The following is a 26,233-nucleotide window of genomic DNA, read 5'->3' on the forward strand; positions in this document are numbered from 1 at the left end:
GATGCAGGCATTCGCTATTTTGGCTAGTGTCATAGGGGAGAAGTCTCTGGATAATTGTTCTGGCCTTTATTGTTATTTAGATGCTATCGGGGAGGCGCATCGTATTTATGGGGGCCAGGCGTGGCTGCGATACGACGAGCAGTTTAGGCAGAGGAAGGTGGTACGGCCAGAGATAAAGTGGGATCAAAAGGATATCGGGCTGTGGCTGAAGGTGATGGCCCCAGTGAGGTATGGGCAGTCCTTTCACGGGAGCGGGGGCAGCAGCAGTCAGCAAGCAGGTCAGGGTAGCAGTGCTCAGGCAACCCAGGGAGGAAGAGAGAAGTCAGGAGTGTGCTGGCAATTTAATGACGGGCAGTGCAAGTACGGGGCGGGCTGCAAGTCCAAGCACGTGTGCTCCCACTGCAACGGTAGCTCACACGGCACTTCCAAATGTTTTAAGAAAGGGAAAGGAAAGCCAAATGTGGGTGCCGGTCAAGGGGGAGAGCCCGGTGAGGGTTCAAGAGATGGCCCCCTTTCTAAGTAGGTACCCGGCTCGGGCAGAGGCCAGCGTGCTTTTGAATGGTTTTGTTGACGGTTTCAGGATTCCACCTCCTGGCCATGTGGTTCCTTTTTCTGTTAAAAATTTGCGGTCGGCAATAATGCATGCGGAGGTAGATGAGAAGTTAAAAAAGGAAGTGGATTTGGGCAGGATGGCTGGTCCGTTCCCCACGGCTCCTGTTGCGAGCGTGATTGTTTCCCCGTTGGGGGTTGTGCCTAAGAGGGAGCCGAATAAGTTTCGTTTGATTCAGCATTTGTCTTATCCAAAAGGCTTGTCAGTTAATGACGGTATCGATAGGGAGTTGTGTTCTGTGGAGTATACCTCTTTTGATACGGCGGTTAAGTGGGTGCGACGTTATGGGTCAGGGGCTTTGTTGGCAAAGACAGACATTGAGTCCGCTTTTCGGTTACTACCGGTTCATGCAGATAGTATCCCGCTGCTGGGATGTTTTTGGAGGGGGAATTTCTACCTCGATAGGTGTTTGCCGATGGGTTGCGCAATTTCTTGTTCCTTGTTTGAGACGTTTAGCACTTTTCTGGAGTGGGTGGTAAGGGATGTTACAGGAATGCAGTCGATCATTATCTGGATGATTTTCTTTTTATTGGCCCCCCCGGATTCGCCGTTGTGTAGGAACGCGTTGGCAGGCATGGTTTGGGTGGTGGAGCATTTTGGGGTGCCGCTGGCATCTGAGAAGACGGAAGGCCCTAAGGCTGTTATAAGTTTTTTGGGCATAGTTGTCGATTCGGAGAGGATGGAGTGTCGGTTACCAGAGGACAAGTTGGCATTGTTGAAACAGGAGGTAGACAGGATTTCGAAGTTGCGCAAAGTGACCCTCAAGGAATTACAATCCCTATTGGGGAGATTGAACTTTGCCTGCAGGATCATGCCTATGGGTCGAATTTTTTCTCGTCGTTTGGCTAGCGCGACGGCGGGAGTGAAGGCTCCGCGCCATTACGTTCGCTTGACGAAGGAGCATAGGGACGATTTGATGGTTTGGCAGCGGTTTTTGCGGAATTACAATGGGCGGTCGATGATGCAGGAGGAGACATTGAGCAATTTTGATTTTGAAATATTTACAGATGCAGCAGGCGGCTTTGGTTACGGCACCTACTGTAAGGGTAGGTGGAGTGTGGGGCGGTGGCCTCAGGCGTGGAAGTTGTTGGGCCTTACCAAAAACTTGGCACTATTGGAGCTGTTTCCTATCGTGGTAGCTGTTTTGGTGTGGGGTCCCATGTTCGAAAATAGGAGAGTGCGCTTTCATTGCGACAACGCGAGTGTTGTAGCGGTCATTAACAGTTTGTCGGCCTCCTCTCCCCCCGTAGTTAGATTGGTTAGGGTTTTGGTTCTTCGCTGTCTGGATTTGAACGCAGGGATTTCTGCAGTGCATGTGCCCGGGGTTACGAATTCAATAGCAGACTCTTTGTCTCGTTTTCAGTGGGGCCGTTTTCGAGAATTGGCGCCAGGAGCGGATGCCACGTGCGTGGAATGCCCTTCCTTTCTGTGGAAGGTGATTACAGAAGAGCAGGAAGACTGATTCGGGAATCCTTATCGCAGCAGACATGGTCGGCCTACGATTCTTCGTGGCGAGTATGGCAGAGTTGGTTGGCAGAGTGGGGTGGGGTCGAAAGTGATGAGGATAGGATGTTGGCGGTATTGTTTTTAATTGGGAAGGCAGCTGACAGCGGTTGGTCTGCTGCTAAGGTAAACAAGTTTGTAGCGGGTTTAGCTTTCGGTTTCAAGTTGCAAGGGGTGGGGGACGTTACGAAGAGCTTCTTAGTGAGTCAGGCGTTAAAAGGGTTTCGGAGGGGCAACAAAGCCGGGGACAAACGAAGGCCTATTTCGTTTAGTACGTTGGAAGGCTTAGGCAGAGTCCTTGGGGGTGTTTGCACGTCAGTTTTTGAGTTGGCCCTGTTTTGGCTGGCTTTTTCTTTGGCCTTTTTTGGGGCAATGCGCATTGGCGAGGTGGTGTCAGGCAGCAGGGTTTTGGCGGGAGGGGTGTTGGCAGAAGATGTGGAATTTTGGGCGGGGGGCATTGTTTTTTGGATTCGGCGTTCAAAAACTGATCAACAGGGTAGGGGCAGACGGGTAGTTTTGGGGCGAGTTGATGGGGCATTAATGTGCCCTAGTGGCTGTTTGGAAGCATATTGGGGCGTATGGGCGGGTAGGACGGGTCCTCTCTTGTGCCATGCGGACGGCACCCATTTGTCTCGGTTCCAGTTCATTGCGGTTTTGAAGAAGGGATTGGTAGAGTTGGGCCTTCCCCAGGACATGTATGGGTCTCATTCATTTAGAATTGGTGCTGCGACCGAAGCGGACAGCCTTGGGTTGGGGGCTGATGCGATTAGGAGAATTGGCAGGTGGCAGTCGGATCGGTATTTACTGTATGTTCGGCGTTAGCTGCGTGGTTTGCATGTCCTCGATGTGTTTTTCCTATATTCTGTTGTGTTTTTTCCAGGTGGCGACCCCTTTCTTGCATGGATATTCGGACACTCTTACGTTTATTGGGGTGCGCTACGAGCCGACGCGAGGCCAGATGGTAGGCAATTGGGCTTTGGGAGGGAGCAGGTGCTGGTCCGTTGGTTGGGTTTCCGAGGAATGGTATGGAGCAGGGTGCTCCTGGAGTTAACCAAGTCCGCTCGCTTGGATAGAACCCCCGACATTGTTTTCCATGTGGGGGGCAATGATTTAGGGGTCAGGCCGGTGAGAGAATTAATTAGGGACATACATTCCGATTTTTTGAGGCTGTGGACATCGTTCCCGAACGTGGTGACGGTATGGTCAGATGTGGTACCCAGACAGAGGTGGAGGCAAGTGAGATCGTTGAAAGGGATTAACAGGGCAAGGGTGAAATTGAATCACGCGGTGTCGGCGTTTGTGTCCAGGAATGGGGGCATTAGTGTTCGTCACTTTGAATTGGAGACAGGTGCTGGTAATTTTTGGTTGGCCGATGGGGTTCATTTAAATTCTATTGGTATTGATTTATGGGCACTGTCAATACAGGAGGGGATCGAGAGGGCCTTGGTGGTTTTGGGGCACTCACGAGCCTGAGGTGGTCAGGGCTGTTCGTGGTTGGCGGGGGGTGGGGTTCTTGGAGTTGACGGTGATTGGTCGGGGAAGGATTCGGAAGTAACATTCCCGACAGTTTAAAATGGTATGGGGGATCTGGCTTTTGGGTATTGGCTCTGGACGGGGTTTTACCTCGGGAGCTATGGTGGTTGGTCTCCCAGAAGGGGAGTTACGGTGCCCTCGAGCTGGGCTGGACGGCTGGGGGTAACATGGTGGAAATAAGTTTATAGCCAGATCTTTCTAGCTCCAAGAACCCTCCCCTCATAATTTTGAATTATTTAATGTTTATTGTTAATGTTTGTTAATAAAATTGGCCGCTGTGGCCAAAATTATCCAAAGAATTTAAATTGTACCGTGTCTTATTCTCAGGAGAAAGGAAAGAGGGGGATGATAGGAGGCGGTGAGGTATCGAGAAGGTAAAACTGAAGTCGCCATATGCGGTCATGGGACAGCAGCAAGCTGTCCCCATTCCCCCCCACAGTGGGTACTGCAGCCCTCTCCAGCTGAGCCATGAGGCAGACCGGCTCATCTGAACACCTGAGGTCATAAATTAGTATGCATGTTTGTGTATGTACAGTATATGTATGTGTCTGTACATCTATATATGCATGTATATACAGTATGTGCGATCAGATCGATGATAACTTGCTGATCACTCAGGATTCAACCACTGTGCTACCCAGAGATTCTGAGAACAGGGGTCTGCAGTCACATCCTGGATGGAGCAGAGTGGTGCATCCCCGGCCTCTGCTCTATTCATTATCAATAGAACTGCTGAGCGCTGCGCTCTGCCATGTCCATCACTTCCATAGACAATGAATAGAATATATACACACATGGTCGTACTCTGCCAGTTCCAGCAGTAATCACGTAACCATGAGGATGATCTTTGCACACTTGCTGTCATGCGCCAACCAGAGAGTCAGCCACGTCTGCAGTGTTCACTTGGCTGCAAGTAGCAGAAATGAATGCTAATGGATATATATCCATCTCAGTGAAATTTTTTTTTTTTTTTTTAATGTGTGGGGAGGCCCAAGTAGAACTTTTGCTATAGGACCCTGTGGTTGCTATGTATGCCTCTTGCAGGGCAGTAATGAGGGTGATCTGGCTTGTTTCTTGGTGCCCGAGGCTCCAAGGGGCCCATTACCCTCATCATAAGAAGTGTACCAAGACATTTCTTGCACAGGGGCCCAAAGCTGCCAGTGTCCACCCCTGGTTCTTGTAATGTACTAACCAATATGTCTGTACATATCATTGCCTGTAAGTGATACTGTGAACATTGTTCTTTTGCTGTTTATCTGTGATAATGATTTTTCCTGCTTTTAATAAAATAGAAGTAGGTTTATCCCATCTGTTGCCTTCTGATCACCTGCATTACACTGTCACACTGCAGTCAGTGAACAATGGATCCTCACAAGATACTCAGGACTAACATGGCTGTCAAGTGAGGGGAGAGTTGGTGACAAGACCACAAATTATATTTTTACCTGTTTAGTCACAGCACTGAGTTCCACAGCCAGATCAACTCCTGTGTTGCCAATACCAACCACAATTACCTTCTTGTTTTTAAAAGGCTCAGGCGATTTGTAGTCACGACTATGAAAGTACGTCCCCTTGAAATTGGCAATTCCTGCAAAGAGACTGAAGTTGATTCAGGTGGCCTTTTTCCATACATTACATTCTTAAACACTGAAAATGCAGCAGCACAAAAGGAAAAGGAACATCGCACGTTTCACCGCTTCTTCGTCAGAAGGCATAGCACCTCCTGACAAAGCGGTGAAATGCGCGTTGAGGTGGCAGGCCAGGGGGACTTTTAATACAAACGGCTAGATGTAAGTATAGCACACAGTATAACTTAGACATTGAAGTCTGACTCGCATTGGAAGTGCTAGAATCATTTAAGCTGAATAGCCTCCTTAGGAAGAAAATAGCTAAACAGACAGTATTGATTGAGTGTATGCCAGTATTGGATCACAAAGTGAGTTTACATGGCATGTGTTTTGTAGGGCGTTGATGTAATGGCATTACTACTTGTTAGTAGTTAATGTTTATACTGTGATCTGAGCCATTCCAATATGATTTAACCCCTTGTTACATGCCTGCTTAGTGAGTTGCTGTCTTTAAAATTTTATTTAATCAAAAATTAAAATGCATATCTTCAAAAATACTGACTGCTAGAAATAGCTAGGAGAAGTTTGTTATGTATTCAGAGTTGTTGGATTAATATGGTTATTCCATAGGGTATAGGAATTGTTTTGGTATTCAAAATAGCTTACATAAATCAGTACAAAACTATTTTTGTGTAAAATCTTAAAGGGTTGATTACACAGGTAGCTCAACACTGGGCTCTACATTTCTTGTATACCATGTTTCATTTATGCAGTCATAAAGAACACACAATTACTGCTACAAGGAACATTATGGCGCATTCAGACAGTCGTATATAAACTAAAGTGTTTCAGATTTATCAGAATTTGGTCAGTTTATGGTATAAAAATAAGTTAATGGGTGTGTGCATCATAGTGAGTGAAAAACTTGTATTGGGAGTTGGATCAGTCTCAGATAGATATCCCCATGATTGTGCAGACAGTGAATGACCCCATAGACTAGTGGGTATGAGTTGTACCTGGAAAAACAAATAGGGATCGTATGTGAAAGTCGTAGTTAGTCACCGGCTAATGGTATTTTTCAGAGTCCATGACAGCACCACCTGAGATGGGGATCTGCCCTTCAGGAACAGAAATCCTACAGATACATAAGGGCAGCACCTCTCCCACGCATCAGTTGGTTTACAGAGCACAAGGACCACCAAGGTTAATAGTATAATTTATGTACAATACACCACTCAGCTATTACCAGTGTACATATAGAGGAAGAAGTGCACACCCAAATTTAAACTAAAGGGAGGGAATATACAGGTGCTGTCGTGGACTCTGAAAAATACCATTAACCGGTGAGTAACTAAGACTATTCGGTCGTCCATGACAGCACCACCTGAGAGAATTCCTGAGTGTAATAATTACTTTAGGGAGGGACTACAGCCTGCAGAACCCCGACACCAGAGGAGAGGTCTGAGGAAGCACCCAGGTCTAGTCTATAATGGTTGTAAAAGGTGCTCGGAGAGGACCAAGTAGCTGCCTTACATATTTGGTCGATCGAGACTGCCAATCTCTCTGCCCATGAGACTGCCATGGCCCTGGTGAAATGAACCCTCAGCTTGCCAGGAGCCGATCTGCCCTTTGAGGTGTATGCTAACGAAATGGCCTCCCTAATCCACCTCACTAGTGAGCTTTTTGAAGCCCTAAAGGCCCTTTTACATTTAGCGATGCACCAGCGATCCAACCAGCGATCCGACCCGGTCAGGATCGCTGGTGCATCGCTAAATGATCGCTAGTGAGCTTTCATACAGAAAGATCTCACAGCGATGCAGCAGCGACGCAGCGCACGATACTTACCATTCACACACAGCGATCCTGCGTCCTCCCGCCCGCCTCCACGCGTCGCTGGACGTCACAGCAGGAAGCCCAGCAGGAAGCGCCCGACGAGAAATGGAGCCGGACATTCTCGCGCGATCAGCGATGGACAGCGGGGGAGCCGGTCGCTGGTAAGTATCACACATAGCGATATCGCTAGCAATATCGCTATAATGTCACAAAACCAGTGACGTTTTAGCGATATTGCTAGCGATATTGCTTAGTGTAAAACCCCCTTAAGGCCCTTCCTACTGCCCTGATAAGATAATGCCTTTTTTATCTCCTATTTCCAGGGGTTGGCAACTGCCAGGTACTCTAGGAGACATCTAACGTAAAAACGTAGTTTCCCCTTCATGGGATTAGGGAGGAAGGACTATCTCCTGTGTTCTATGGAAACTGGAGACTACTTTAGGCAAGTATCCTGGATCGGCTAAGAGTTACCCCATCGTCCCTGAATTGTATGTAAGGAGGAAGTGTAGATAACACCTGGATGTCACTTGCTCTACGGGCTGATGTCAACACTACCAGAAGAGCCACTTTTGAGACATTTTTTGTAGAGGCCGATGAGAGGTTCAAACAGGGCCTCCGTCATGGCTGTGAGGTCTAGGTTCAGATCCCATGGCATAAATTTCTTACCACTGGTCTGGACCTGCCCATCACCTTAAATCTATTGATCCAATAGTTACTGGCAATGTTGCAGTTAAAAAGGCCCCCCCAAGGCTGACACCTGTACTTTAAGGGTGCTGGTGGAAAGCCCCATGTTCAGACCTTTTTGCAAGAATTCTAGGATCTGCACGGACCGACCAGCTACTACCCTTGAAACTTGAAGGAATCTTTTCCAGATCCTAACAGATTTTGGTTGCAATTGGTTTTCTGCTCTTAAGCAGGGTGTTAATTAGGGCTGGGGAGAAACCGCTCCCCTTTAGTAGTGACTGTTCAAAATCCACACTGTCAGATGTAGGCCAACCACCTGAGGATGGTAAACTGTGCCCTGGCATAGGAGATCTGGGATGTCTGGTAGGACCCATGGGTCGGACACTGACATGGTCCTGAGACATGAGAACCCATGCCCTCTTGGGCGAAAACGGGGTGATCACTATAATCTTCGCCTTGTCCTTCCCAACTTTCCTCATCACCAAGGGCAGAAGAGACAGCAGAGGGAAGGCATATGCTAGCCTCAAGTCCCATTTTATCAGAAGAGCGTCTACTGCCAGAGGCCTCTCTGGGATTTAGAGAGCAAAACTGAGACACCTTCCTGTTCTCCCTGGTGGCAAAGAGGTCCACTTCTGGCCGCCCCCATTTTTTGTACGATCAGGTCGAAGATGGAGGTTTTTAAGGACCATTTCCCTTGTCTTAGGAGGTTGTGGCTTAGGAATTCCCCGCCGTGGTGTTCTCTTCCTTTTATGTGCAGAGCTGTTAAAGACAGAAGATGTTGCTCTGCCAATTGGAACAGCCGCTCTGCTACCTTCATCAGGGGTCCGGAATGAGTCCCACCTTGGTGATTGATGTAAGCGATGGTGACCTGATTGTCAGAGAATATTTGAACATGGTGACCCTGTAGATACACAAGGTTTTTAACTGCCTGCTCTATGGCTGTTAGCCCTTTCAGGTTGGAGGACATTTCCAACTGATGGTAATCCCATAGGTCCTAGATTAAGACCTCCCCCATGTGAGCCCCCCAACCAGTAGGGCTTGTGTCTGTGGTGACTACCCGGATTACATTATATTCCCAGGGCACCCCTCTGGCTAGAGGAAAACAATCAAGTCATTTTATAGTATGTTGGGACAAAGTGAACTTTCCTTCTAGGTTACCACCCAGGATTTTTTGATGAAGTAAAACCTCGCCCTGTAGCACCCTTGTATGGAACTGGGCCCACCGGACCGCGGGGATGCTTGACGAGAGAGAACCTAGGAGGGACATTGCCTTCCTAAGAGACATGGTGGGGTTATTGGAGGCGTTCAAGACCTGATGACGTGGGCGAGCTAATTTTTCGGGTGGTAGACAGTCCTGATTCTGCGAATCTAGGATTATGCCCAAGGATTACCAGGATATCTGCTTTGCATAGAAGGGCCATAACCTCCGCTATAAATTTAGTGAACACTCGGGCGGGGGGCACGACATTGGAAATGCTGCACCGACCTGTCTAAATGAACCACCACTGAGGAAACGCATGGATGGGTGTGGTGCCCCCAGGAGTATGGTCACAACAGTGGCATTGCCTTCCTCCTAGGGAGTGTGATGTCATGCTTGGAAGCAATAAAGGATCTCTGGCAGTTACCCACAACACAGCTGCATTCCAGGTCAGCAGAGGGAGCTCTGAGCCAAAACTGAGGGAGGAGCTACTCTGGGGCCCAGGAAGGAAGATTTAGGAGTTCGTGTGAGGAGGGCAAAGTGTGTGGACATGAGGAAAGGAGCTGGAAGATTAGCTAGAAGTGAGCTCTGAACTCTGCTCAGAGCGCATGATCTGGAGCCCGGTCTCCAAGGTTGTGTGGATACTGATGTTCCTGCAGCAGAAACCGGAGGAATAGGAAGCTGTAAATGCTCTGTTCCCATATAAGACTCGGAGGCAAAACAGCAACGGGTGAGCCAGAAGAAGGCTACAGGTGTCTGCCATACGAGGGAGTTATAAATGAGAACAAGCAAGTGGAACTTCAGTGTAACATAGTACTGCAAGTACCTAAGATAAGCGCTAGAAAGGAGACTACACAACCCATCTGAGAGATTCCCAAGTTGCTTCCAGGCCAGCCAGCCTCTGTTCCATCTGTAATCTGGAATTCTGGACTGCATTTATCAAGCAGATTAAAAAGGTAAAAGAAACTGCACCCTATTGTGTCCTTGCCTTCTTCCTGCAAACTCTCCAGCACTGCTACATCTGTGCCAGACACTACACCCTCTTCCTCAACATCTATCTTCTTCATCTACTCTGCCCTGGGACTGATGCCCTACCTGTGGAGGGCTACAACATCATTGCTGCACCACACCATCTGTCCCAGAGGATCTGTTTGCAGCATCAGCTTAATCCCTTTATTGCTGACCACCACAGGTGACATCACATATCCACTCAAACTTTAATCAGCCACACTATTTTACATGGATGCCCAGGGCCACAGACTGGGTCACCGCTACTGTGACACCGGCCTGGTACCGAGTACCCCCACTGCCCTGGTGGGCGATCCATGGGTATATGGTAGGATTCTTAAATCCAACACCACCATAAAGCAGTTTTCTAATAGTAACTTTGTGGAATTAGTTTCTATTTTAAGTGGGCAAAAGACCAGGAATCTATTGAGTGCCTTCAGGTTGATTATGGTCCTGTAAGAGCTATCTGGCTTATGAAAAAAAAAAAAAAAAAATTTTAAAAGCCTTTGCCCTTCTCTGCCTCTGGTACCTTTATCAGTACTTTTTTTATGGCACAGGTCATGGATTTCGGTCTCTAGGGCAGCCTGTTCGACAGGGAAGACCTGAGCGGGGTGACCTTAAGACTGTTCTGGGAGGCACAGGAAAATTCTAGCCTTAGACCTGAGGCTACCAACCCCAGGATCCAGTTACTGCTTGAAATCAGTGACCAGGCTTGGTAGAAGGCTGATAGTCATTGGGAGGTTTCTTGGTCTCATGGGATGCTTCCTGGCGTCCCCTCCAAACAAACCTGGTACCTTTTTTCTTTTTATCTTCCCATCTGCCTCTGGAAAAAAAAAAAATCTCTTCCTAGCGAAGGGACGTCTATAGGAAGGGGTTGGCATGGAAGGGAATTTCTTTGTCGCCGGCTTTCTCCAGAAGTTCATCTAGAACTGGACCAAATAGGTATTCTCCCTCACACGGGATGGAGAAAAGCTGGGATCTGGCCTGGAAATCTCTGGGCCAGCACTTCAGCCATATAGCCCTTCGGGCTGCATTCGATAGTCCTGCAGCTTTGGCCGCCATCCTTGCAGAATCTGCCAAAGCATTGGCTAAAAAGGCTGCAGCATTTTGGATGGTAGGTAGGGTTTTCAAGATAGATTCTCTCGAGGCGCTGTCCTCTGTGATTCCAGCCAGACCATCATAGATCTGGCTGTGCAGGTAGCCGCTACTGTGCCTCAGGGTGCCAGCTGACATTTCCCATGTCCCTTTCAGGTAGGAGTCTGCCTTTTTTCCCAGCTGATCTTTTAAGGAAGCCATGTCAAAGGGAATAGCAGATTTTTTGGATGCTTTAGCCACTGCAGAGTCCAATTTCAGGGCTTTATCCCATTTGTTCACCAAGGGGTCCTCAAAGGGATATTGTCGCTTAAAAGCCAGTGGTAGGGAGCCTTTCCTTTCTGGTTTCTTCCATTCCCTATTTATCAGGTTTTGGACCTTGTCATTTAATGGGAACAATTTAAGTTTCCTGGAGTCTAAGCCACTGAACATTAGGTCCTGTGCTGACCATTCTGGTTTTTCATCTGTTACCCCCATGGTGGCCCCAACTGCCTTCACCAACTTATCCACTTAGTCTAGACTTAAGCAGAACCAACTGGCATCCTCCTCTGAAGAGGACACAGGAGGAGGTCAAGGGCTCTGAGTAATCTTCATTTCCTCTATAGCCAGCTGAGGAGTCTGACTGAGAAACTTGCTCTTTTTCTTAGATGATTCCCCTGGGGATACAGACTTTAGTAGAGCTTTCACTTCCGTCCTGATAATTTCCCTTAGACTCGTAGCAAAGTCAGGGGTTTCTTCTGCCACCTGTAGGAGGAGTGGGGAAAGCTTAAGGAAGTATGTATGGTAATTTTCCTGGGACTACTCCTTCCCCCCCCCCTACTGTCTGCCGTATACATGACTGATAGTTTAGGGTAGGTGTTGGGCAAGGGACAATTGCAAAGGGCGCACTCCCTGTTTTTTGCTTTATCAGTGCACTTCTTCCCCTATAGGGGAAAAATATAAGGGGAACACTGCATCAGGGCACATTCACGAAGATCTCTTGCACTGAGCAGAAGACGTAGGTACCGGATCATGGGGAGGGGGGGGGCGCGCAAGCTGGATCCTTCGGCCTGGAGGAACTTCTGTGGCCGGATTGTCTAGTTCATTTTTTCTTTTGCTGGGAGCTTGTCTTGGACCTCTGAGGTACGTTCCTGCTCTTGGTCCAGCTGGGCCATGGGAGCTTCTGGCTCATCCATTGCTGCACATGGGCCAAAGCAGCCCTGCAGCGATTGTGACCTTTTATCCTCCCCCTGGAAATCCAGGTTAGCAGATGTCATGGCCAGGGGCATAGTTTCCCCCCCCCCTCCCGTGATGTCCATGGACTCCACCCCCTGTGTCTCACCCCCCTGCCGCTATGCCGGCGCCGCACAGAGGAAAAGCCGGCCGACATCTGACTTCTGACACAGCGCCACCGGCCCCGCTGCGTCACTCTCAGCCTCTGAACACACGGGGGCATGCAGGCCGACAGCGACATGGCGCTGTCCGACCCGGCATGGCGCTCCCTGCCACAGCAGCCGGCCCCAGACCACAGGGCGACTGCACTAGGGGGTGGGAGAACTTTCCTATGTACCTGCCAGTGCTGGCCCTGGAGATGGGCATCCTCCAGACCCTGCTCCACACACCGTCGAGGAGCCCTGCCCAGGCCCACCGTGGCACATCCAGGGGACCCTGCACTGACCGAGGTAGGAGACCCCCCCCCCCGCTACCCGAGTCAGACAGCCGGCCTGGGGATTCCTCATCCATGATAGTAAGATCTGTAGGGAATCATGTCCTCCAGGAACAGGAAGCCAACTGATGCGTGGGAGAGGTGCTGCCCTTATGTATCTGTAGGATTTCCTGTTCCTGAAGGACAGATCCCCTCAGGTGGTGCTGTCATGGATGACCTAATAAATACATGTCTGAATGAGCCCTTGGTCGAGTCCCAGTTATGATATCCAAGACAACATACAGTATGACAGCTTTATAAATACATTGTTCAGAGCCAACATTTGGCCTCTTGCCATCATATAAGCGTTACTGAATGTCCACCACCAACACTCATGCAACAACATTGTGTTTGATTCTTTGGCATTACCTGGAAAGGAACCAAGTGGTAGATTCGGAGAGCTGTGATGCCCAATACACACGAGTACAGCATCAAACACCTGGGTCTCCTGTTTTCCTTCATGTTCTGTGGTGACGTCCCACTGACCAGTGGTTGCAAAATCTGAACGCTTCTTAACACTGCAAACGGCGGTCTTTTAAAAGAAATGTCAGGTAAGCTTTTTGTCTGTAAAATCTAGAGTCCATGAGTTTTTATCTAAAGGAGCTTGCCAAGGCTTCAGTTAAAGAGTGTGCGGACTAAAGAAATAGTTTAGTTTTATTTCACAAGTCAATAGTACAGATGAAATAAGCAACAGATATCAGAAAAGCACTTTTCACCCTGACTTGGTCTTTCACAAGTAAAGATCTGTATTCCGTGAAGACAGATGGCAGTTGGTGCTTATAATATTTTATGAATAGGAGCTAGAGGCAGAGACATTCTGATGACCATCTAAAAAGTACCAACAGCTCTCCAAACTTGGAGCATCAAGTGTTAATTCACAAAAAAAAAAAAAAAAGCTGTTCGTTGAAGACAGATTTTACATGTGAATTGAGAGTGAATGATCAGTTTAGAAGGAGAAAGTAGCCATTTTTTTATTTAAAAAAATTTATAGCTATGCTTTAGGAGCGACCGTATAGTCAGAAGACGCAAGATGGCCGACTTAGCAAAGACTAATCTCAGATGGTTGAGCAGGTCTTTACCAAAACTCATAAAATGCTCATTTACATCTGTGAATATAATATAATATATATATATTATATATATATATATATATATAGCGTGCCACTTATCTGTATGGACAGATTTCTCAAAGAATGAAACACGGGTATTACATACCTGGTAATGTGTTTTTTCATGACACATGACGGCACCACGAGAGAGGGGGATCCGCCCCACGAGGACAGGAAACCTTCAAGATAAAAGGGGCGGCTCCTCTCTCCGCATCAGTTTTACAGAGCACGAGAGGAACTCTGCAGGTTAGTGGACACAAATACATATTTTATACTGCTAAATTTCCAACACCAAGGGAGTGTATAATACTAACAAAACACCCAACTAATGACGTGATCAAATAGGGCGGGAATATAAGGGTGCCGTCATGTGTCATGAAAAAACACATTACCAGGTATGTAATACCCGTGTTTTTCCATTCTACATGACGGCACCACGAGAGAGTTACAGAGATTTGTATTCTCTTTGGGGGGGAATCACTGCCTGTAACACTCTTCTCCCAAATGTGAGATCAGAGGCAGCAGATAGGTCTAATCTGTAATGTCTGAAAAAGGTAGATGGAGAGGACCAAGTGGCCGCCTTACAGATTTGGTCGATGGAGGCGTCCGCTCTCTCCGCCCAGGACGTTGCCATGGCCCTCGTGGAGTGGGCTTTTAGGCCCTCTGGAACAGCCCTGCCTGCACTACTATATGCTAGTATGATGGCCTCTCTCACCCATCTAGCTATAGTTTGCTTAGAGGCTTTAAGGCCTTTCCATGCCCCCTGATATGAGACAAATAAGGCCCTCTGTTTCCTCCATGGTTTTGTCACCTCTAACTACATCTCCTAACGTCTAAGCAATGTAATCTCTCTCCCTTTTTGTTACTGGGGTTAGGACAAAAGGATGGCAAGACTTCCTGAGCTCTGTGGAATTTCGACACTACCTTAGGGAGGTATGCTGGATCTAATCTTAACACGACTATCGTCCATAACCTGAGTGTATGGCGGGTCTGCTGATAGTGCGTGTAAGTCCCCAACCCTACGTGCCGATGTGAGTGCCACTAACAAGGCTGTTTTTAAAGTTAACACTTTATCTGATGTTGCGTTTATTGGTTCAAATGGGCTTTCTGTTAGCGATGATAGGACTAAATTTAGATCCCAGGGAGGAGGTTTAGGAGATGGGACAGAGTCAGCTCTAGTACAGGCCCGGATAAATCTGGCGACCCATCTATCGTTTGCCAGGTCATAGTTGACTAATGCTGCCAGGGCTGACACATGTACTTTCAGGGTGCTGACCGCTAAACCCAAGTCTAAACCCCTTTGTAGAAACTCTAGCACTGCCCTCACAGGTACTTCCCCCTCCTGTATTGGGCCTGAGGTGGACAAAAATTCTCCATATTCTCCTGTATATTTTTGTAGTCACTGGCTTTCTGCTACTGATTAGGGTGGCAATCAACCTTGCTGAAAAACCTCTCTCCTCTAACAGTGACCTTTCAAATTCCAGGCTGTCAAATGCAGCCTGGAATTCGGAGGGTGATTGAAGGGACCCCGTGTTAGGAGGTCGTGGTCCTCTGGGAGCACCCATGGGTCTGTCACTGACATCACTCTTAGCCAATAGAACCACGGCCTTTTTGGCCAAAAAAGGGAGCCATCATAATTACTCTGGCTTGGTCCTCCCTGATCTTCAGGACTAATGGAATGAGGCATATCGGAGGGAAGGCGTACAGGAGACCTGATGTCCATTTTATCCTGAAGGCGTCTACCGCCAGTGGCATGTCTGCTGGCCTTAGGGAGCAGAATTTTTGAACTTTTCTGTTGGTTTTTGAGGCGAAGAGATCTATTATGGGTTTTCCCCACCTCTGCACAATTTGTTGAAAAATGGACTCTTTTAGGCACCATTCACCTTGCTTTAAGCGGTTTCTGCTCAGAAAGTCCACCTTCAGGTTGTCCACGCCTCGGATATGCAGGGCCGATAATGAGAGAAACTGTTCCGCCAGAGTCAGGATTCTTCTTGCTATTTCCATTAATGCCCGAGAACGGGTGCCCCCCTGATGGTTCACGTATGCAACTGCTGTACGATTGTCCGATAGGACTTTCACATGATGTCCTCTCAGGTGTGTCAGCAATCCTTCCAGCGCTCTTTCGATGGCTAGTAGCTCCCACTCGTTTGAGGATAGATCTTTTTCCTCCTGAGCCCAAGGATCTTGGAGCCATAGGGTGTCTAGATGGGCTCCCCAGCCCCAGGGACTGGCATCTGTCGTGACTACTCTGGAGGCTGTATATGTCCAGGGTACTCCCCTCGGAGAGGACTCTCTGTAACCACCATCTTAGTGACTGGAGTACAGGATCCAGGATGGCGAGCTTCTGTTCTAACTGCCCTTGAAGCGTCAGATCGCTTTGTAACACACACCACTGAAGTTCCCTTGTGTGAAATTGAGCCCATTTTACCGCTGGTATGCAGGAGGTTAGGGACCCCAACACTGACATGGCTTTCCTCAGAGTCATTGTTGGCTTTCCTAATGTTGTCCTGATTATATTTTTGATTTTCTCTTCATTCTCCTTTGGGAGGCGACATTCCTGTATTACCGAGTCTATTGTTAGGCCCCAAAAATTCTGGACCATTGTTGGCTCCAACCTGGATTTTTTGAGGTTCAGTTGCCAACCCAGAGTCTGAAGAGTCTCTATCACTATCTTGACTCGTTCCTGACAGTGAGAGAAATCTTTCCCCACTATCAAGAAGTCGTTCAGATATGGTATTACTAGAGCATCTTTTTCTCTGAGATGTGCCGTGACCTCCGCAATTAATTTCGTGAAGACCCGGGGTGCTGTTGCTACCCCAAAGGGCAGAGCCTTATACTGAAAGTGATGCCACTGAGATTTTATCTGGACTGCCACCCTGAGATATTTGCGGTCTTGCTGCTGGATCGGGACATGATAGTAAGCATCCTTGAGATCCAGGACTGACATGTAACACCGAGGGAAGAGGAGTTTCACTGTAGATCTTATCGTCTCCATCTTGAATGATGGGACTACTAGATACTTGAGGCCTTTCAGATTTATAATCGTCCTCCAGGAATCGTCTGGTTTCTTTATCAGAAATAGGGGGGAGTAAAAGCCTTCCTTCTTTACTTTTTCTGGAACTTCTTCCAGTACGAGTTTTTGTATAAGTGATAATACCTCCTCTTCCAAACTCTTGTCTTTCTTGAGATGATTGTACCGGAGTTTGAATGAATTTTTGTGGTGGCCAGTGGTGGAATTTTAACTCCAGACCTGACCCTACTATCTGTCGGATCCAGGTGCTGGATGAGATCCTTTCCCAGGCTGGGAGGAAGTGAGAGCCTTCCCCCCCACCTGAGAAGGACCATCACTGGGAGGGTTTTTTGGCTTCTCTTGGGGGCTTACTGAAATAGAAGCCTCTCCCTCCTCTGTATCGTCTGTCAGAATTGTTTGTCACGATCTTTAAATTGTTGCCTTCTGAATTTTCGGCCCCTCTGAAAGGAGCGCCGAAAGGCTTGAAATGGTTGTTTCGGAAAATTCTTTGTATCACTCGCTTTTTCCAACACTTCATCCAATGCCGGACCGAATAAGAAATTTCCTTCACATGGTAGAGAGCAAAGTTTCATTTTTGCCTGGGTGTCCCCCGGCCAGCATTTGAGCCACACCGCACGCCTTCCTACATTGGTTAAGGCTGCTGACTTTGACGCTAGCCTGGCCGAATCTGCTGACGCCTCTGCGAGAAAGTCTGCCGCCACTCTAATAGCCGGTAATGCTTCCAGAATCGTCTCTCTGGGAACTCCTTGTTCTAATTGATCCTCCAAGTTGTCTGTCCATATCTTCAGGGACCTAGCCACACAAGTGGCTGCGATGGCGGGTCTTAGTGCCCCAGCCGAGGTTTCCCAGGCTGCCTTAAGGCAATTGTCCGCCTTACGGTCCAGCGGTTTTTAGAAACCCCAGGTCCTCAAAGGGTAGGGAAGATATTCTGGCGACCTTTGATATCGCTACATCAATTTTGGGGGCCCTATCCCAGGATGAGGATGCCTCTTCCTCAAAGGGGTATCTCCTCTTCAGGGAATTCGTTATCTGGGACTTCCTTTCTGGTTTTTCCTATTTGCGTTTTATGAGTGCTTTCAGTTGCTCATTAACAGGGAAGGTCTTACGTTTTTTCTTTTGCAGTCCACTGAACATGAGTTCTTGGGCTGTCTTTTTTGCTTGCTCTTCTACTAGCCCCATGGTAGATCTAACTGCTTTAATGAGTTCATCCGTAGTTTCTACTGGGAACGTATCTTCCCCGTCCGAGCTACTTCCTGAATACTGCGTCTTATTTGAGTCGTCCTCTGACCCTGTAGAGTCTTGTTGAGACCCCTGAGGGGCTTGATCTAGTTTTTCTCTGTATCTACAGATTGTAATGCTCTTACTGACTTGGAAACTTCTGTCTGAATTATGGACCTCAGACTATCCGAAAATGAGGGCGTCTCCTCCGCTATGGTCTTATAAATGCACTCCTGGCATAACTTTGTTCCAGGCTGCTTCTATGGGACTTTTACATAAAGCACATTTTTAGACTTTCCTCTACATTTCTTAGGGACCTCCTATACTCCACCCCATCAATGTATGTAAGAGGAGGAGGAGGAGGAGGAGGAGGAGGAGGAGGAGAGGGAAGAGAGGAGAAAAAGAACAGACATTAGATTACTGGACTTTCTCGAAGTTCACTCACCACTCGGGCGCTTCACAGAACGGGTACCGGATCTGGAGGCTGACTGGTCCTTTCACTGTCTCCCAATGAGACTATGGACCCCTCTTTCCTGCGGTGACGATCCGCCCGTGCGCTGCCCAAGTGGCTCACACTACTGCTGCGGCGGCGTGTCTTTGCTTTCTCCTCTGAGCACGACCGCCTCCCCTTTGCTTCCTGGCGCGGTGGCACATGCTCTGGCGAAGGGCTCTCCATTATGCTGCGAGTAGTCACCTCCAACTCAAAGTTGGTGCTGTGACGCCTGCTCGCCTTTTCTGGCGATCTTAAATAGCACCTTTTTTTTTGGACCACCTGGTCCCGCACCTGCCCCACTAGTGTGTGTGGACGCGCGCGTGCGTGCCCCATGCCTCTGCGTGCCCCCCCGGGACTGTGCACACCTTCTGCCTCTCGCAGGCCCTGCGGTGCTGTGCGCGTCGCTCTACTTCCGGTTCATCGGACGTTATGCGCGCTCCCAACGCGCGCGCCTCCCGGTGCGGCCATACGGACCTGGGCCGGGTGAGCGCCTGGGCCCTACTTGCTTCGGGGCCCCCAGACACCCCTTACCTGCCCGATGGCCTGGCCACCACTGACTGCAGGTATACCTTTCCTTTTCGCTGCGGGGTCCGGTGTCTGGTCTTCAACAGGGAGGGTACACTATCTGTGGCCTCCGAGGAGCCTTTTTCTCTGCCCGGGCACCGATGTGTCTCCTGGGCTGCATGGCCACTGTATGTCGACAGGGAGGGAACACTGCAAGTGGCCTCCCTGGACCTTCTTTGTGTGCTGTCATCTTGGAGGGTCCACCGCCAAGGTACCCCGCTTCGCCTGGGCATCTGCCCTACCGGCTGTGGCCATGCCTTCGCTCAGGGGGGACATAGGCATATATGGCTCCCGAGGCGACTACCGGTACCCGGCGTCGGGTGTAGCAAATCCATGCCTGCCATTAATCACCTGACCCGGGTCCAGGCATCCTCTTCTTTCTTCAAAATCTTCAAGAGGCTTTCATCTTGAGGGTTCCCCGTCGAGGACAGGAAACCAACTGATGCGGAGAGAGGAGCCGCCCCTTTTATCTTGAAGGTTTCCTGTCCTTGTGGGGCAGATCCCCTCTCTCGTGGTGCCGTCATGTAGAATGGAAAAAACTGGCTGTTTATCTAAATTACAATTAGTCTAGAAGAGGAAAAAAAAAAAAAAAAGTTGCTTGACATTTGCAGTTTGAGATTCAGGCTGAGTGCAGATGTACTTTTTGGCCCTGCGGATTTTTCCGTGCAGAATGGAAGAAATCCGCAGGTCAAATGACCTGCATTTTTCATGCGTTTTTTGAACGGTTTTCCATTGCGGTTTTCCCCCTGTGGATTTGGTGACAGGGGAGATGGAAAACCGCACAGAAGTAACATGCTGCGGATTTTGTACCGCGGGAAAACTGCGTGGAAAAATCTGTAGCATCTGCACAGCGGGTTTTTTTACATTGATTTTAAGGCTACTGTACATTACAATGCAGAAATGCAATGTTTCTGCGCGGTAAAATCCGCTGCAAATCTGCATCGTGTGCACACAGCCTCAAGGTATTCCTGTAAATAAAGATTGATACATTACTGCTTAGGCATTTTGCATGAAGCAGTAGGTTTTTAATTTCAACTTGAAATTTGGGTGGGGACAACTGGGGTCTGACAGATGGTGTTTCTGAAACCCTCCACAGTAGAATCACTTCTAGGGGGCAGATAGCTGCCCATGTCCTGTAGGGTACAGGACTCTAAATTCCACTAAACAGCCTCCCCACCATAGATACATGTGGGCTAATAGAGACAGGAAAATAGTAAGCAGTCAAATGACCCTGTATCAAAGTGAGTATCATGTTCAAAGGTTATAGTGCAAAAATAGCAAGAATGGACACAGGAGACGAAGATGCTCAGGAGACCAAATAGAACATAAAATACTTGAGAATATAAAAAAAGTATTCAAACAGGTAAACATGAAGATGGATGGCATCGTGGAAACAGTAAAATGGTCAGAGAAACAGGGCACCACAGCTATATGAATGACACAAAATGCCAAACAAGATAGAGAAGGCACTGTAGCCAAAACGCGCGTTGGGGTAGTGGGACAAAACTCCCATGTAAAATAAGCTATTGCACAGCCTTTATTTTCCCTTACCACCTCAATGGATGTACTGGCTCCCTCTGGCATTGAGTAATCCCTCACCAGCTTTAGATTGAGTATGGTTCCTGACACTATGCATTGTTATATCCCCTTTGTTCACCTGTGCATCTTGTGTCATCCATGTGGCTGTGGTGCCCTGTCTGACCATTCACCGTCTCCACTATGCAATCCATTTTCATGTTTACGTTTGAGTACTATATTCCCAATAAATATTATGTTTTATTTGGTTTCCTGTGCATCTTTTCTCCTATACATTCAGCCTCCCCACCATGTGTATGGAGCCTTGAATTTCTCAAGATTTTCCAATTTTCTTTCATTTGTCTGATATTTACGAGAATAGTGATTACCTTGAACTTGATATATCTTTGAAGTTGAAAGTGATTCATGTATTGCTTGAAATATTCCAGCACTTTAGAGTTATGCATGTAGTTGGGAAAGTCTTCTGGTATTGGGTAGTCGCTGTAGCACATCATTTCCTTTGATGTATTGATAATAACAGACTGGTAAATGCTGGCTCGGTTTTGTTCAGGATCTGTCTGCAATGACAAAAGTCACGCCTGTCAAATGCAGTTCAATCAAACAGTTAACCTAGCAAAGACACCCACTCTGCAGATGCACAACATGCAAGGAAACACATTACAGGAGCCATGAAGCTTTTAGTCTCATGACTTTGTGCTTTTTTTGCCCCTGCTGTGTAATGGCTGCATATGACTGTAGGAGCATGGTCTGATCCTGCCACATCTCCTGGGCAGGGGAGGATGCATAAAAAAAAAAAAAAAAAAAAAAAAAAGCTTTTACCTTACAAAGACTTAGCTGGGGTGTCTTGTCTGTATACTCTTGCTTTCTCTTCTGGCCAGAAGCTATGATATATCTGATTATGTATAAGGTGACAGGATTTTTTTTTTTTTTATAAATACATCCAACTATGAATTTTTATTTTAAGATTTATTAAAATGTTTAAGGGACAACCCTTTAAAATAGGAGTTGTAGCTTTGAGAGTTATATCCGATCTGCAGGCAGGCTATTAGAGCTGATCAGATGGATGTACATTTGTGGGAAAATGTTCAGCAAAACTTATTTTGTTACTGGTGCTTGTGTGGAAGAGTCCAGTGGGCAGTCTGGTCAGGAAACTGCAAATTATGGGAGGTGCAATGGTGAACAAGGCCCTTGGTCAGACCAAGGGGGTACCAAAGACCCTTGTTTATGCAATAAAGAGTGTCACACTCCTTACAATGAAGTTTATACTGCTGACATGATAGGAACCAAGTGCCTTACAAGACCATTTTATATTCTTCAGTTTGCATTTGAGGGGTGACATCTCTTTAGTAGAACAGCATATTATAGGCATCAAAGTTGTTTTTAGCTTAAGTTGTGAATATACCTTAAACCTCCAGAGGCCTCCAATATCATCACTCCTTTCAAAGCATGTAGGCGCTAAGCCTTCATCAAGACAAGACTTAATTGCAGGTAGGCCACTGCAACCGGCGCCAATCACAGCAACTTTCTTAACCATGGTGGTGGGTACAGTTTACCTTTATAAATCATAAAAAAAGAAAAGTTAGGAGAGAGTGAATACAAGCAATGCTTCAGTCAAAGTTGGATAATTAAAGGGAACTTGACATCACCAATAAATTTACATGCCGATGTAAGGTTAATCTGCAGGTAAATTGCATTAAAGCCTAGTGTAACCAGCTGAAATGAAGTGCTGCTACATAAATAAAATTAAGTTTTAGATCACTAATCTCCATGTTATGGTGCTCTGTTACCCAGACGGTGCAGGGGAGTGTTTACAGTACTGCTCAGTATACTGGGAGTATGGCTGTAATGGTCCCGCAGCACTTTGAGTGACAGCCTGCCGAGTGTGCGCAGACCAAGCTGACACTTAGTGTCAGGGGATTACAGCGGTGCTCCTAGTACTGAGCGGTGATGTAATCACTCCCCTGCACCACACTTGTGAAGTGATCCATTATATAGAGATCAGTTTCAGTTAGTAAAACTTAGTTCTCTATATAGCAGCACTTAAAATCCCATCTGGCCAGCAGAGGTTAATGCATTTACCTGCAGGTTAGCCCTATGTTTGCAGGCAGTTTTAGGTGAGATCATTCCTTGAGCCATTGTTTGTCACATCAATGAAGTTATGCCATTAATGTACCAAAAAATGATTTTTGTGCAGTGAAAATTGCTAAACTGTTAATGTTATCCAAGGTTAAATTTAACAGATTTGTAGCTTATTAAAAATATGGGATACAAGAGAAAAAACCCACACTGGTCTCCAAATGGCAGATCTAATGTAAAACGATAGTCAGATACACCCTCCAGTATAGGGATTACTTTCCACCTCCACTTCTGTCACATCAATAGGACAAACTAACTCAATCCGTGCAGCATTTATCAAAGTCATAAATGAACATATACAAGACTGGCAGGCTTAATTCCTTGGGTAACATCTGTTTCAGGTACTCATGGCACTGTTAATCAGTGTTACCAGTGTGAAAAATGACAGCTAAACACATTAACAGTAGCTGAATTAAAAAAATCAAAGCATTTTCAGCAGAAACAGCAGTAATGTGAAAACAAAGCTTGTCTGTGGTATGGCAGGTACATGGATGACATTTGGAAGTCTGATGTACAGTCTCAATGTTTAAATTGTAACCCACTTCAATCTTTATTTCACATTTAGCCATTAACAGTGCAGTATTGATTTTTTGGGCTCTAAATCATACAGATACTGTTAATACACCCATCACAACTAGGGATGAGTACTGAAGTATTTGGACTCGCTATACTCATACCAAGTATACCCCAATACACAGGTATTCGGTACAAATAGCGAGTCCAATGATAGTCAATGGAAAATGCAAGTAATTATCTGCAGGACCCTTCAAAGCGGTCTGGGGGCTGAGGAAACGCTAAAAAAAAAAAATGTGTAAAAGTATGCTGTAAACACGATTGTACATTCTAGTGAAGCAGTGGTAAAAGAAAAAAAACCCTACACTATTTTAAGTCCTTTGGTTTTTTTGCCGGAAGAGCAGGACTCATGCCACTTACGCAGTGCCAGTGATATATCAGAAGTACCATAAGAGCGAGTGATGCTGGAGGCAATCTACTGACAGCTAAAGTGTGTAAGGAGAGCAATCTGCCCTAGGGGTAGGGGCTGTGTTATGGTTAATGCAGGAAGGAGCCACCCATCACCACAAGGGATTCACAATTATAAAGTTTGGACTGTCCTTGTTGTGCCACTGCCCAATGTGTAAGCATAGATTTAGTGTCTTCAAAACATTAGCCCAAGGGGCTGTCTCATGGTTGATGAAGGAAGCAAGGCAGGTCTGAAGTGCCAAACCATTATGATAAAGCCAGGACTGCTAGCATAGAGGTGGCCGTGCCCAGGCATAGCAATAGTGTCTCCAAAAATTAGCCCAAGGGGCATGATAGCATGGTTGATGACGGAAGACAGTCTCATCACAAGTGCCTCCGATGGGAATTATTAACAACTGTTTTTAGCTTATTGACCATGAGGTACATGTGTCAGAAGCAGGTTTTGAGAACATGTGTAAGAAGAAAAGGGGCTTGTATGGGAAGAGAATGGGATGGATGTGATCACCAATTTAAAAAAAATAAATAAATAATGTGTTGGGTGACTTTGGGTTGGGATACTGTCATCTGGAGGGCTTAAATACTGTGGCAAAATCCAGTCCTTGATAAATTTTTTTATTAGAGTCAGCATTCTGTTGTCAACTGTGGGTGTGTATCTGATTGCCCCTGCTGCACTGAAAACCTGCTGACATCACACTAGCAGCAGGGCAGGCCAGCACCTTCAAGGCATAGGAGAGGTCAGGCCAACTATGCAGCTTGGATACCCAGTAATTAAACTGTACAGAAGTGTCAGGAAGGACGCAGGTATGGTCACTTAGATAGTCGTTGACCATCTTGTTCAACTTCTCCCTCCTTGACATCGCTACTGTTCCAGCTAGTCCTTGGTGATGAGCTGGTTTATTGAAGATAGCCCAGTTTGTGGACATTTTACCACCACCTCTTTTGGACCTGCTTGGCGTATCTCTCCCCATTAATGCATGCTGTTGCACAGAGCCGTTATCTCTGCTAGCAGTGGTGTCTGAGGGTGCTGTTGCCATCAAATGATTGACAATGGACTTCTTGAAGGATTCCATTGTGAAACCCCTTGGTGACTGCAACAGTAGCAAAGGAAATTTGTCCTTGCACTGTGGGTCTAGAAGGGTGGCTAACCAGTATAGGTTGCTATTGAAAATGTGGATTACGCAAGGGTCTTAGCACAGACCGTCAGATATGAAGTGTGTCAAACTGCATAGAGGCAAATTTTCTGTGACCCCTGAAGGAATACCCATCCTCTCCTCCACCTCTTCTGCCCACCCATGCTGGACAGACATGAAGCTGGGGTTTGGATTCCCCTCTGTAGCATGACATGTCCCCACGGTACTACTGAAAAAGTCCTCCCTCATTTTCATCATCCTCTTCACCCCCCAATGTCACCTGATATTGGCTGGGTAGGATCACCCATTGTGAAATCTTGCTCCATACCCAGCTGCTGGGCACACAGATTCCATTTTTTGATTCTGCAGCAATTTTTTTTTTCAGCAGACATAGCATAGGGATGGTTACACTAATAGCCTGATAACTGCTCACAAGCTTGGTGCCGTACTCAGTTAACAAGCACCTCACAAATATCAGCGATCCACACCCACTCGACAGTTGTGTCTTGGCTGAGTCTGATGGGCATGTTTAAGCTGGTATTGAGAAAGTGCCCTCTGCTGCTCACTTACCTTTGCCAACATATGATATGTTGCATTCCACTGTGTTGGCAGACCGCAAATGAGTTTGTGGTTTGGCAAATTAAAGGAATTAAGGTTGAGGAATGGCGGAGATGGGCACAAATACAGCGCACCTTCTCAAGTAGGTATGGCAAGTCAGGGTATGTTTTTATAAATTTCTGCACCACTAGGTTCAGCACGTGAGCCATGCATGGCATGTGTACCAGCTTCCTGAGCTTTAAAGCCGCCACCAGGTAACGCCCATTGTCAGACAACTAGACCAGGTTGGAGTTGCAGTGGGGAGAGCCACTGATTGGTCTGCTTTATTCCTTGCCAAAGCTCTGCTGCAGTGTGTGGTGTGTCACCTAAGCAGATCAGCTTCAGCAGAGCATTTTGCCGATGCACAGCTCCCAGCTTGGGAGTGATGTGGAGGGTAATTCACCATAGGATGATGAGGCGGAGGAGGAAGAGGGGAGACTGGATGTATATGATGAGGCGGAAACCCTGATTGAGGTTGGGCTTGCTATTTGTGGCGTGGGTAGGATGTGTTGATGGTCCAGTTTGAGACTTTGTCCCACCCTCCACCAGGTTCAGCCAGTGTGCCGTGACATATGTATCGTCCCTGGCCACAAGTACTTGTCCACGTGTGTTGTAAGATGGACCTTCCCGGTTATGGCGTGAGCACGCTTTAGATTGTTTAAGACGTGCTGGTGTAACACGGGGACAGCACACTGGGAAAAATAGTGCCGGCTAAGAACCGAGTA

At 47.2% G+C, this 26,233-nt stretch overlaps 1 protein-coding gene across 1 annotated transcript in view; it reads right to left on the reverse strand.

Annotated features, from left to right (window-relative positions):
• LOC141085937 (flavin-containing monooxygenase 5-like) overlaps positions 1-22,239 on the reverse strand; it is a 37,648-nt gene extending 15,409 nt beyond the window's left edge. The window contains exons 1-4 of the mRNA XM_073571596.1: positions 22,067-22,239; positions 21,033-21,221; positions 13,083-13,245; positions 5,092-5,234 (exon numbers count right to left, since the gene is read on the reverse strand). Coding sequence (XP_073427697.1) covers positions 5,092-5,234; positions 13,083-13,245; positions 21,033-21,221; positions 22,067-22,198 — 627 coding nt within the window. The 5' untranslated portion in view covers positions 22,199-22,239. The remainder of the gene's footprint in view (positions 1-5,091; positions 5,235-13,082; positions 13,246-21,032; positions 21,222-22,066) is intronic.
• Positions 22,240-26,233: the final 3,994 nt, after the last annotated feature.

This window comes from Dendrobates tinctorius, unplaced genomic scaffold (genome assembly GCF_039654945.1).
Source record: "Dendrobates tinctorius isolate UK_male_01 unplaced genomic scaffold, ASM3965494v1 ptg000029l, whole genome shotgun sequence".
In the NCBI taxonomy this organism is placed as follows: domain Eukaryota; kingdom Metazoa; phylum Chordata; class Amphibia; order Anura; family Dendrobatidae; genus Dendrobates; species Dendrobates tinctorius.